Here is a 13540-nt window from a genome sequence, read left to right as displayed (position 1 = left end):
CAACAACCTTTTCATCCAGTGTTTTAGAGTCACAATGTCTTATATTCCATGAATGCGTGTAAAGTTCAGTGTGATTTAGCAAAACTGTATTATTCAGATTTAAGAATAGTGGAATATTATAGTAATAAAAACCATATTTGTAAATATACATCATCTATTAGAGATTCTCTCAAATATTAGGAATGTATTCCTTTTTATTTCCTGGTGATAGACGTCCAAGCTCTGAACCTGCATCACAGCCTATACTGGTCACATCTACCTGTGCTTTTTCCTGATGGAACGAGTTGCGAGGTGTATTTATTCCAACCAGTCACTCCACACAGCAGATCACAATTACATTCTTTAATTACATGGTGAAAAGACACAAGTCTACAAGGCCAGTAAACTATGCTGTCAGTGAGTACGCCAAAAAGTGCCTTCACGAAAAAGCCACAGCAAGGATGAAAATGTACTGAGTGGCAGCACAAAAGCGGCACGCACGTGTTTGCATGTTCAACCGAGAGGCGTATTACAAGGCATCGTCTCAGAAAAACACAAAAGTGCTTCTAGATCCCTAGAAGAGCTGTTAGGAGACACGGCTGGGCCGAGGAGGGGTTATATTTATAAAAAATTACAATAATTGCCAGTGTCAGAATATTTACCAAAAACTGGTGTGACAGGTAAGCATGTGCAGCATGTCTCTGGTCCCCGTTTCAAATGTTTGTCCTGTCCGGTAGGAGAGGCCAACGCGGCAGTCCTCTAGTTCATAATTACAATATGATGAAGACGTCTTCCACCTTTAGGAGTAACTTGTTGTTGGTGCTGAACTTTCAGCCACCCCTGGGTTGTCTAGTCTTTACTGCCCTGCCGACTTTACGTCGGCGTGTGAAATGCCTTCGGACGGTCCGACTCCACGCCGTCCACGCCATGCTTCACTTCTTGCCCTTTCCTTTGCCCTTGCCCTTCCCAGAATCCTGTGCTTTCTCCTGTTTGACCTCTTTGGAGGGTTTAGCCTTCTTCTGCTGTAGGGCACAAAGAGACAGAAAGACAATTTATGCACCATATAATACACATAATTAATAGACTATGTATAAAAGATATGAGATGTGTATGTGTGTATGATAAAAAATTTGCAAAAGCTGTTAGGAAAGAAATTCCCCCGATTAGTGATTTATAATCTTCACCTTAATCATGGCATCAGCAGTGAGTCCTTCCTCTTCCCCCTCCTCCTCCTGCCCTTGGAGGTCGTTCTCAGGGTCCAGGCTCTCGGCGTCCGCAGCAGCCCGCCGACCCTTCTTTATCGTCTGTATCGAGTACGGGGTCATGTGGGACTCCTTGTTGTACGCACGTGTGAACGCAGATTTCACCTGCCAAGAACAACAACAAACAACCACGGACTGAACCTGGGGGTCTGTGTGTCACCATCAATCTGACACGATGGGAGTTCTGCAGTCGAGCCGGGTGCAGGAGCGCGTGACGCTTTTTATTGTTCCGTTTAAAGGGATTGTTTGGGTAGCTACAGTTTCTTTAAATGAACAAATCAGATCTTACAAATTAAATTAGTGTTACAGTCAGTTAAGCATGCATCTCCGTGCTTAAAGTCCTTACGCAGCGACACTAATTTAATGTTACTTAAAATGCCCTTGGTCGATGACTCATTCAATATTTGAAATTGTTTTATGGAAGTCATATAATAATTTAATTAGATTTAAATGTGAAAGTATTAAACCAATACTAAACACTATCTTCTGGAAAAGGCTTTCCAGTTAGGAAGTGTCCTCATCTCATTTTCTCATCCAACTAACAGATGCCCTGCATTATAAACTCCTCCCTCACAAAGGGTCAACCTGCTCACCTTAGAGTCGAGTTTGGAGTAGGGATCAGGCTGCCCTCCCCAGCTGCTGACCTCCATGATGCTGTCAAAGTCCTCTTTGATGATGTCATAGTCATCCATGAGCTTCACAGCCCGATTGGCTCCCTCTGTGCCATGTGACTGCAGGGGCACCAATAGTGCAGAGCGCAGGTAGGGCAAGTAGTCCAGGTTCACCGCATCCTTACTGCACCAAGTCCTACAGTGACAGAAGCGGTCGCAAGGGTTCCAGCATCTCTGATTATAAAATGTAACCCAGCCTGCTTCAAAACCTGGACAACTACAATGACAAGTGCTTTTGCTGTGCAATATATGATGTGTGATGTGTGTGTGTGTGTGTGTGTATGTACACTCACTTCAGGCCCATGTGAGAGGCCAGCTCCTGGATGATGTTGTGTGTGTGTGTGTGTGAGTGTGTGTGTATATACACTCACTTCAGGCCCATGTGAGAGGCCAGCTCCTGGACAATGTTGTGTGTGTGTGTATACTCACTTCAGGCCCATGTGAGAGGCCAGCTCCTGGATGATGTTGTGTGTGTGTGTGTGTGTGTGTGTGTGTGTGTGTGTGTACACTCACTTCAGGCCCATGTGAGAGGCCAGCTACTGGACGATGTTGTGTGTGTGTGTGTGTGTGTGTGTGTGTGTTTACTCACTTCAGGCCCATGTGAGAGGCCAGCTACTGGACGATGTTGTGTGTGTGTGTGTGTGTGTGTGTGTGTGTGTGTTTACTCACTTCAGGCCCATGTGAGAGGCCAGCTCCTGGACGATGTTGTGTGTGTGTGTGTGTGTGTGTGTACACTCACTTCAGGCCCATGTGAGAGGCCAGCTCCTGGATGATGTTGTGTGTGTGTGTGTGTGTGTACACTCACTTCAGGCCCATGTGAGAGGCCAGCTCCTGGATGATGTTGTGTGTGTGTGTGTGTGTGTACACTCACTTCAGGCCCATGTGAGAGGCCAGCTCCTGGACGATGTTGTGTGTGTGTGTGTGTGTGTGTGTGTGTGTGTGTGTGTACACTCACTTCAGGCCCATGTGAGAGGCCAGCTCCTGGACGATGTTGTGTGTGTGTGTGTGTGTGTGTGTGTGTGTACACTCACTTCAGGCCCATGTGAGAGGCCAGCTCCTGGACGATGTTGTGTGTGTGTGTGTGTGTGTGTGTGTGTGTGTGTACACTCACTTCAGGCCCATGTGAGAGGCCAGCTCCTGGACGATGTTGTGTGTGTGTGTGTGTGTGTGTGTGTGTGTGTGTGTGTGTGTGTGTGTGTGTGTGTACACTCACTTCAGGCCCATGTGAGAGGCCAGCTCCTGGACGATGTTGTGTGTGTGTGTGTGTGTGTGTGTGTGTGTGTGTGTGTGTACACTCACTTCAGGCCCATGTGAGAGGCCAGCTCCTGGACGATGTTGTGTGTGTGTGTGTGTGTGTGTGTGTGTGTGTGTGTGTACACTCACTTCAGGCCCATGTGAGAGGCCAGCTCCTGGACGATGTTGTGTGTGTGTGTGTGTGTACACTCACTTCAGGCCCATGTGAGAGGCCAGCTCCTGGATGATGTTGTGTGTGTGTGTACACTCACTTCAGGCCCATGTGAGAGGCCAGCTCCTGGACGATGTTGTGTGTGTGTGTGTGTGTGTGTGTGTGTGTGTGTGTGTGTGTGTGTGTGTGTGTGTGTGTGTGTGTGTGTACACTCACTTCAGGCCCATGTGAGAGGCCAGCTCCTGGACGATGTTGTGTGTGTGTGTGTGTGTGTACACTCACTTCAGGCCCATGTGAGAGGCCAGCTCCTGGACGATGTTGTGTGTGTGTGTGTGTGTGTGTGTGTGTGTACACTCACTTCAGGCCCATGTGAGAGGCCAGCTCCTGGACGATGTTGTGTGTGTGTGTGTGTGTGTGTGTGTGTGTGTGTGTGTGTGTGTGTGTGTACACTCACTTCAGGCCCATGTGAGAGGCCAGCTCCTGGACGATGTTGTGTGTGTGTGTGTGTGTGTGTGTGTGTGTGTGTGTACACTCACTTCAGGCCCATGTGAGAGGCCAGCTCCTGGATGATGTGGTGTGTGTGTGTGTGTGTGTGTGTGTGTGTGTGTGTGTATGTGGTGTGTGTGTGTGTGTGTGTGTGTGTGTGTGTACACACTCACTTCAGGCCCATGTGAGAGGCCAGCTCCTGGACGATGCGGCGGTGTTTGCTGGTGGAGGAGTGTTTGCCCAGCCAGCTGGGGAAGGTGGGGAACTGACTCATGTAACCTCGCATCAGTTCACCTGGCAACACGCTGGCATAGATCGCCTAGGCAACATGCACCAGCATTGTAACATGTTTATGTTCAACCCAGATAGTGAGGAGCAGCCAAGACTAAAGCTAAAACAATTACGTGTGTGTGTGTGTGTGTCTGTGTTACCTGTGTGGGCAGTAGAGACCAAATCTGTTTGGAACGGATCTGACGGTCCACTAGATCTCCATCACAAATGCTGTCGGCGGTTTTACTCAGTAAGACCAAATGATTCTTCAGATTTCCCCTGAAAGAAGAAATCACAGGGAACCATTTAACCATTTAAAAAGAAAGTAAAATGTTATTGTTAAATTTATTAATCCCTTCTTGTTGTGTACACGTGTGTGTGTGTGTGTGTGTGTGTGTGTGTGTGTTGGAGGCGGGGGGGGTGGGGGGTGTATCCTACCCTGCTGCAGCTGGTCGTACGTGAATGTAGTTCTCTTGGACAAACAGCGGTGCTAGTGAGTAGTCATGGAAGAAAAGATCTGACTTGTCAATCAAAGTCATGTGGGCCGTCTCTTCTCCTGAGGTAAACACTTTTCTGCACACGTCAAAGGGACCCTGTACAAATACACAAGTCATATTATTTTCTGTTCCAATACAAAAGACATCAAGACAATCCATTAACGGAGACTTATCCTGGATTATGAAACATCTGTGCTCTGTCACATTCTCTGGTAAAAATGTGGAGAGCGCACACACACGCACACGCACGCACCCACACACACACACACACACACACACACGTCACCATTTTCATGTCCTTTCTGGCATTGTTGGCGTCCTTTTTTGCCTGGTCGTAGGTCATGACCTTGTCTTTGGCCGTCCACATGCTCAGGTTATGGAGTACCTGGATAGAGGTGAAGTGTGATATGCAGCCAGCTTAGACCACGTATGACCACGTATGGACCACATATGCCTCCAGTGACACAAATCTGCTTACAAGAGAATCTACAGCTGACTGAAAGAAGTTGTTGAAGCTCCAGTGAGATAGAACTTAAGACTTGTTTATTATTCCCCGATTTATCCCCAAAGTCAAATTTGGATGGGAGCTACGAGCTCCGTTTTGATTTGCTGACCAACGTACCTGCCGAATGTCCTGATTTGACGCCAGAATGATTTCATTGAGCGCTGGGGGCGGGACCTTTAAACCTTCTTTGAAAGCGATGGACATCATAGCACTCTGATTGATGAGAAAGGGGAGTGATTAAACAGTAACCTCAGGGTAAAAGTGAAGAAACAAACAGCTCAAATTCACTCTGTTCTGGATGCTGTCCATCAATCAACAACTCTGAGCCCATGTTTAATTCTACGGCCAAGGCTACAAAAGCCTGTGAAACTTTTCCTAGGAAGAGCAGAAGAGCGTCGCTACCTTGATCTGCTCCACACGGGGGCGCTGGAAGCGCAGGTCAAAGCAGTAGTTGGCCAGCGAGCGGATTTTCTGATGGTTGCGGTCGTTACACATGCAGATGATGGGGATCTTCGACTGCTTTATCAGACCAATCATCTCCTGCAGAGGTCACACAGGTCAAAGGTTAAACGGAGCAAAGCTCGTCGCACAGAACACTTCCCATGTGCCACACGGTCACTGTGCCATCCGTGGTTGGGAGTGCGTCAAGATGAAATAAACATGTGCACTAATGTGGGCTAGAAAAACCAGCTGAAGACCTGAATTCCACCTCTGTCTTCGTTTCCTGCCATACCGTCAACCTCGTCCATGATCAGGACATGCTTATCGCTGACCGTCTGGGACGCACCTGACCAACACACAAAAACTTTGTCCAGCCAAGTCGTTTGTGACCGCAATCCATCCACTCTTCAAAACCTCTTTATGGATCAGATACCGATACTTGACACATACATCAGATACGGGAATGAATCAGATACATAATGAATTTGAAGCCACTCCCACTGGCCCAGTGACTGATGGGTAATGAAGTCCCATCTGAAGCACCTGAGTAGAAGTTCTTAATGCTCGTGTTATTGAGAGACTCGGCGATCACTTCCTTCAGACTGTTCTTGCTGCGTGTGCAGCTGGCGTTCATCTCCACGTAACTGTAGCCCAGCTCCTACACACACACACACACACACACACACACACACACACACACACACACACACACACACACACACACACACACACACACACACACACACACACACACACACACACACACACACACACACACACACTTCAGCAAACACAGTCTTATACTCTTTCATTCAGTGATTGCTTTTCTATTATTCGTGCTTCTAAGAACAAATGCTCATCATACCACCACCATCAAATAGTGGTTGGCAGCATCTTTGACCTCATTGATTTACGTGGTCAGCCTTCCTCAAAACCATGTGCTCGTGTAGCAGAATTTGACGGTTTGTGAGGGTGCGCACGGGGACGTGAGGGTGCGCACAGGGACGTGAGGAGGTCTGGAGTCTCCACCATGTTTTATTTTACTCGGTTCTTGTTAGTATTCAACACAGAGTCAGATGGGTTTAGATGCTGACACTGAAGTACATTACTAGAAGGTTGCATGTTAAAGGGGGTTTGTTTCATCATACCCTTCTGCCCAAAGTCTTTGTGATGTGACCTTGACCATGAGAAAGGCGATATATTAATCAGCTAAATCAATAATATAGAAATTAATAAAACATTTTCCTTTCATGGCCTCCCAGCCCCTTCTAGATGCGAGAGGTGATTAACAGAAACTGAAATTTTAAAAAAAGATCGGAAAGCTGCCAGAATTTCAAGATTGTGAAGACGGTGTGTGTTTGGTTCTGACTAACCTCACACACAAGGGCAGCAGTGGTGGTCTTGCCTACGCCAGGCGGCCCGGACAACAGGGCTGCCTTAAACCCAGATCCATCATCCTTTCCTCCAAACTTACCAAACCTTGGTGCTGCAGAAATAATGAGGACATGAGAATGTGAGAAACACAGGTGTGTACACACGCACACACACACACACACACACACACACACACACACACACACACACACACACACACACACACACACACACACACACACACTACACGCACCTGCCGCTTTGGCCCTGCCGCTGTGGTGCTTGTGCCAGCTCTGCAACCATCTCAGCAGCTTATTGGCACAGCTCTGCTCTCCCTGCTGCCCAATCAGATTCTTCAGGCCGCGGGGGCGGTACTTATCTACCCACAGCAAGCTGCCGGAGACGCCGTCCGTGGAAGGGTGTGACGTGGAGGGCGGGGTCTTCCCCTGGCTGAACTCCAGGCTCTTCTTGACGTCGGACGTAGAGGCACATCGGCGAGAAGCGGCGGAGGCTCCAGGGCTGGAGGTGGAAGCAGCGCGGCTCTTTCCCGCCAACGGGCTCTGCTTGGCTGGGCTGGTGAGCCTGAGGCGAGGAGAGGGGGCCGTGCCTTTGGACCCGGGGGTGCGAGACTTAGTGGGTTTACTCTGGAACACAGGTGGGAGGCTGCTGTAATGGAGGAGCTGCTCGTCACTTACAACAGCTTTAGATGAGGATTAACAACTGGTGCAGGAGCTCTAAATTCTCTGATAGAGGCCTCTGTGGGTTTAAGAGACAAGTGTGTGTGTGTGTGTGTGTGTGTGTGTGTGTGTGTGTGTGTGTGTGTGTGTGTGTGTGTGTGTGTGTGTCTAACCTCAGCCTCAGCTGCAATCTCGTATTTGGACTTCTTGCCAGGTTTGGTTCGGATCAGGTCCAGCAGTTCATCTTCATTAAGGATCTTGGTGCCCAAACTGTGGGCCTGAAACACACACATTCCACAGGATGAACAGAACAGTACGAATTCAAAAGGCTGTAACTCAATTCTAGGATGAAACAAGTCCAAGAAAAATAGAGGCGTTGGAGAGAGTGGAGAGGAGACTGTCTGGTTGCCCACAGACCTTCGATATGGAAATATGAGGGATAGATGAAGCGGGTGAGAGGGGTGACAGGGGTTAAAGGTGACACCTTCTCGGTCTTGGAGGCTCCGCTGTCGCGGCCCAGCACCATGTACGTTGTCTTGCGGCTCACGTTCCCAGTGACTTTCCCGCCATAACGCTCAATTAGTGACTTTGCGTCTTCTCGCTCCATTGACTCCAGAACCCCCGTCAGCACAAACACACAGCCTTCCAGACAGTTCTCCTCTCCCTAACACACACACACACACGCACACACGCACACACGCACACACGCACACACGCACACGAAAGGAAAAGTTACAAGAGGATATACAGCAGAGGCCAGCAGTGACTGTATGTACTTAAGTCCTTAACAAATACCTTAACAAATACCTACCATGGACATGTGTATCTATACTACCTTGGAGATTCCAAGCAACTACGTAGCACATTTGTAAGTCGCTCTGGATAAGAGTGTCTGCTAAATGCCATAAATGTAAATGTGTAGTGTTTCACTTGAGGGATCTCCTTAGTGTCTTGTACGAGTATTCGTGTGTGTGTTCGATTTATCTGGAGGATCTTTTTAGAGCCGTGTGTGTGCGTGCACTACCTTGGGGATCTCCTTGGAGCCCAAGGCACGAGGACCGTCTCGGTTTAGGTAGTTGCGGTATGCTGTGGAATTCACACGCTTCTTCTCAGAGTCCTCTGGACTGGTCTGTGAGAGACAGGAACAAGGACCAGTCATCAAACTCAGCCTAACTGAACCTGCGTAAGACGACTTGGACTGAACTAGCAGAACGCACTCAACAGAAGCAGCTAAGGTGAATGTGACCCAAGACTTTTGCACACAGACACGCACACGTTCATGTGCAAACGCAAACACACACAGAGGAGGTTCTCTAAAGCAGGAAGGCAGTACCTCAGGCTTCGTTGGAGACGTCTTACTGCCGCCTTCGCTCTTGGGTGTGGAGGAGGTTCTTGATCTGGAGGCTGCAGACAGCCTGTCTGCTCTGGGTGTGGCCGCCATCTCCGAGGTGGTGGGCGTGACTGGCTCTTTCTTCGGTGACATGACCATCTTGCCCTTCTTCTCCTCCCTCTCGCTCTTCTTCTGCTCCTCCTCTTCGTCAGCTCTCCTCTTCAGCAGAGCCAGTTTGGAGCTGGCCTTCACAGGGCTCCGTTTCGGCGAGGCGCTCTTCGGCTTGACATTGGTGTCCCCAGATCTCGTCCTGGGGCTGACCTTTGGGGGCGAGACAGCGTCCACACGGGCCTGCCAGAGAAAGACATGTTACAGATCCAATAACCAAGAGACTGATGTCTCAAAAATGTGTTGGAACACTTAAAACAAATAAAGAATACAGATTAAATCTGCTATCATATGCATCATATAATGATAAAGCCTTTTGTCATTTCTGAATTTTTTAAAGAAAAAAATAAAAGTATAAAGAAAAAATGAAAAGGTTCAAATAAAAAAAGAACTGGCAGTTCAAGCCAGTGCACATATTTCACTTGAATGAATGAGGTGAGGTAATTTTCCTGAATGAGTTCGGCTACAGGAGGCTGATTCTGCCATGTCAGCACAAAGAACACAAGTAGTTCAGAAACCCTTAGAAATGATGACAGAGTCCACACTTGTATTTTAGCAAACACAAAAAGAGGTATTTAAAGAATGAAATGATCGACAACTGTGATCCACCATGTTTCTAGAAACCAGAAGGCCGATTACCTTTTTAGGCAATGGGGCCTCTTCCAACATGGCCAACGTTCTTGCAAACTCCTCATCTTCATGGATCTGCTTCTCCAACTAACACATGCCCACAAAAACACACACATTCCTAGTATACATTCATCGTACACAGACTTGTATGAAAATGTTTGTAAAATATGCCACCCTTAAACAAATATGGCCAACAGAACTGTCCACGTGTTATATGATGTATACAGTTCCCCTTCAAGAAGGCATTTGAGAGCCAAGCCGAAGGAGGAATACGTTTAGGAACCCTTTTATTCCACAAATGCACCAAGACATGAATATGGAAACCTCATAGAACCTGGGCTCCTGCCAGGGTGCTAGATGAACAGGCATGAACTTTGAGTTTCGTGCCGATATTCTGTTGAGAACTATTTTATGATTGATGAACTTTCTGTAGAAATAGACAAGTATTAGCTAAAAATGAACAAGACTCTTCTGTGGAATGCTCAAGTGCAATATTTTTTAAGCCAACAGTAATGTTTGCATAATAAATTACAAGTTTAATTAGGGAGATAATAAATCTGATTAAGCATTGTAATTTAATAGCTTTATCATTAAACATTTCAAACACAATTTGTGCAGAATGTACATGACTTATAACTAGTAGTGAAGAAAAGACATTCATCCTACAGACATAAAAGTTTATATATTCATTAATAAGATAAACGCCACACCACACCAGCACTAATAAGAACTGGAGCCCATGATGGTGTTGATATAAGTCCAGCACTGCCAGGGTCAGCGTGCCACTCCACTGCCCTCACCTGCAAGTCCTCGTCCATCTGCAGCTGTTTCGCAATGGCCTCGTCACTGCACGACGACTCGTGGTCTTGTACCGGCTGTGGGGAGAAACAAACATCCGTCTGACCGTCCAGTTCAAAATACCAAAAATGTCACGACACTAACTATTTGTGTTCACTTTTATGGGGTGTTCAAGTGACTTAAACTACGCAATACCCAAAAGACAGACATCTTTTCACAAAAAACAAATATAATTATCATCAAACAAATATAATCAAACAAAAACAAATAGCAGCTTCAAAACTATAGTCTGAACGCAATGTGTTAAATAAGAGTGATAACATTTGTAAACATACAGCGACTCTCAGTGTTTCAAAATGTCTTTTGTACACAGTGAATATGTTCATGAATAATCCACCATTGTTTATGAAATCACTTTGTATTTCCTTCTGCAGTGGCCACAAGATCTGTGATGGAAAGTGAAAGATTCTTCCTTCTTCAGGAGATTTGAATTGGAATGATGCATATGCCACTCAAAGAAAATGAAAGACCCTCCAAACTACAACTACTCAGCGGGCTGCCACGTCAATCCTCAATTCTGAAAAATGCAGCCCGTCTGTCCACCCCCAACACTCACCACCCCACTCACCCCCAACACTCACCACCCCACTCACCGCTTTCCTTTTGGTGCTGGCTGCAGCAACCAGTTTCTTGTCCGACCTCTGGATGGTGCTGCCCCCAAAGAAATCCATCACAGAGGTTGGGGTGTGTTTGGGCTGGGGCACAGCCGCCTTCGTTGGGGTGGGACTGACGGCATTCACCATCTCCCTCTTTGGGCCAGCTGCGGAGGGCACCACAGGTGATTTGAGAGGAGCCTTTCGTGCTTCCTTTGACTTTGCTGAGCGTGAACCCTTCCTGTCACATCCGTTCTCGCCGGCTTTGGAGGACTTTTTCAGTGAAATGAACACTTCGTCTGAATCTGGAGAACAAACACATAGTAAGAGGAGAAAGGTGATGAATATGACAATTGTGTGGGTTTGAATGATCTTCCATAATATCAGGACAGCACACCTAATTATAACTTTTTGGCTGGAGGTCGTCCTTACCTGAATCAGACACGTACGTAACAGGGTCCTTCTTTCCTGATGTAGCATTCTTGTCTTTGGGACTTTTCTTCTCTTTTCTTTCTTTCTTCTCCGTTTCCTCCTCAGAGTCTGAGAGAGAGAGAAAAACACATGTCTTTCAACAGAATGGCATGTCAATACTCACCAAGATGCACCATTACTTGACAGGTGGACTAACACCATAGCTTGTTTATAACTTCCTCTGTTGAGCATCCACTGTACCTGAATCCACGATTTGTCTTTTCTTCCGTTTTACAGAGCGCTTATCGGATTTAGGGCTTGTGATCTAAAAGAGTTGAGGCGAAAGACAAGGAGAAATGCCTGGGTTAGTGCTCCATGTAATAGGCTACAATACACAATAGGACAACTGTAATGACCTATCAGATATATTCATATATGCTCAGTGTGAACCTTGGACGATGGTTTCTTTTTATTCTTCTTCTGATCTTCGTCAGTACTGGCGCTGCCCTGAATGGGCTTCGGGGCCGCGGGTTTTGTGGGTGCAAAGAACCTGCGTATATCCTGCCGGAACATTAAAGATTAGTGTTTAAACCGTAACAGTAAACTACCCAATACACCAAATTTTACAATTACAGGTGAACTTGATGCAGTGACCGGAACTGAAGATGGAAAAGTAAATAAACAAAAACAGCCAAGAAGTCAAGTGTTTACAAAGTATGACAGCTTGTTTAGCTCCTATCTACCGCGTTTGTTATCAGACTGGACATAATGTGAAGTACATGTCCGCCGTGTGAACCACGTAACTAGCTTCTCTCGCCAGTCCGTTAAATGTTTTAATTTCAGATCCTCCATCGAGTGAGCGACCTGAAAAGTGAGCCCTGCTTAGCCGTTAGCTAGTTAGCCAGGATTTGGGGAGCGACAACAGGAGTTATGATTCTTGGATATGCATCAACATCATCGAGATGTACGAGATTACCAACGGGACTCACCATCTCCTGCGGCTGCCGTGAATTACTGGACTGTTTTATATGTTTTTGTGGAGGGTGACGGTAAGTCTTTCAAGCTTCTTTGGCGCCAAGTACGAGTCTCTAGTTGGGGCGCTGCGTGATGACGCAGGAAAGTATAACGAACCAAAGCTGAAGGAAACATATGATAGATATGTCCCCAAATAATAAAAAATAATAAAGATGAAGCATTTTTGTTTGTTCCAAAGCCTCAATGTAGTCCTGTGAACACATTCATAAGTTTCAGGTTCTCGAGAGGGCATAGAAAAATATGTAGGCTATTGGGTTCTTTGAGCAAGAGGTCACTGAGCAAGACATGTATTAGGTTAAATGTCTTCTCCCAGACCTGACAATACTGGACAGATTCTCCTGCCAAGATACTAAAAGATAATGTCTCAAATACAGACGTGAGAAAAACGTTTGAAATTCTTTCCAACCGTCACATAGTGAGAGAATGTTTGGTGGAGCTTTTGAAGGCCACCAAAGTCAATATCTCCTGTTGTAAACTAGTTCATGGTTTTTCGATTGACTTTGACTGAATAAACCATTTGTTGAACAGACTGTGCTAAATGTATGTTGCTATTGAATCACATTTTAAGGACCATTTAAGCAAAAATCCAGTGTTCACAAAGGTTTTCCCCACCATTATAACTGATCCAAACAAGGTTGTGTTGATTGTACTCATCAGCACTAGACTGCAAAGATGAATGTTTGACATCACGTGCATGCCTGCCTACGTGAACTGTGAATAGATGTTAACCTTAAAAAGCTTTTGAGTAAACCTACACAGCCTTGAATAGCAACTGTGTTCTGCTAAGTAGATGCCCACTCTCCAAGATAAACTTCCTAGCATCGTTACACAGATGTCTTTAATTGGTTCAATTATTACAATGAACACCCATTTGAAATTTTGATAGTGTTTTCTTTTGCAATCAATCTGGTTGAATCCAAAATGCCCATGACATGTAGTGCCAGAATG

The 13540-nt window shown here is 46.3% G+C and overlaps 1 protein-coding gene across 1 annotated transcript; it reads right to left on the bottom strand.

The window, feature by feature from the left end:
* Positions 1–327: 327 nt before the first annotated feature.
* rfc1 (replication factor C (activator 1) 1) lies at positions 328–12697 on the bottom strand. Its single transcript, XM_077012577.1, has 24 exons — positions 12547–12697; positions 12008–12118; positions 11819–11882; positions 11579–11686; positions 11147–11451; positions 10496–10570; positions 9705–9782; positions 8901–9248; positions 8592–8696; positions 8052–8231; positions 7741–7845; positions 7144–7534; positions 6890–7002; positions 6060–6174; positions 5774–5862; positions 5478–5615; positions 5193–5288; positions 4857–4955; positions 4512–4666; positions 4235–4352; positions 3977–4122; positions 1835–2048; positions 1164–1346; positions 328–1001 (listed from the first exon to the last, which is right to left on the bottom strand). Exons 1-24 carry the CDS (start codon positions 12547–12549, stop codon positions 912–914), a joined length of 3429 nt encoding a protein of 1142 aa, XP_076868692.1. The 5' UTR covers positions 12550–12697; the 3' UTR covers positions 328–911.
* Between the last annotated feature and the right edge of the window lie 843 nt (positions 12698–13540).

This window comes from Brachyhypopomus gauderio, chromosome 1 (genome assembly GCF_052324685.1).
Source record: "Brachyhypopomus gauderio isolate BG-103 chromosome 1, BGAUD_0.2, whole genome shotgun sequence".
In the NCBI taxonomy this organism is placed as follows: Eukaryota; Metazoa; Chordata; class Actinopteri; order Gymnotiformes; family Hypopomidae; genus Brachyhypopomus; species Brachyhypopomus gauderio.
The sequence above is the reverse complement of the archived record's forward strand: the minus strand, read 5'-3'. Positions and strand labels throughout refer to the sequence as shown.

Bases quoted from the DNA above. Each gene is read 5' to 3' on its own strand.
- rfc1 (XM_077012577.1), bottom strand. The intron at 5,616-5,773 runs GTCTTCAGCTGG...TGACCTCTGCAG, and splicing joins AAGACAGAGGTGGAATTCAG to GAGATGATTGGTCTGATAAA. The intron at 1,347-1,834 runs GTGAGCAGGTTG...TGTTCTTGGCAG, and splicing joins ACTCCAAACTCGACTCTAAG to GTGAAATCTGCGTTCACACG.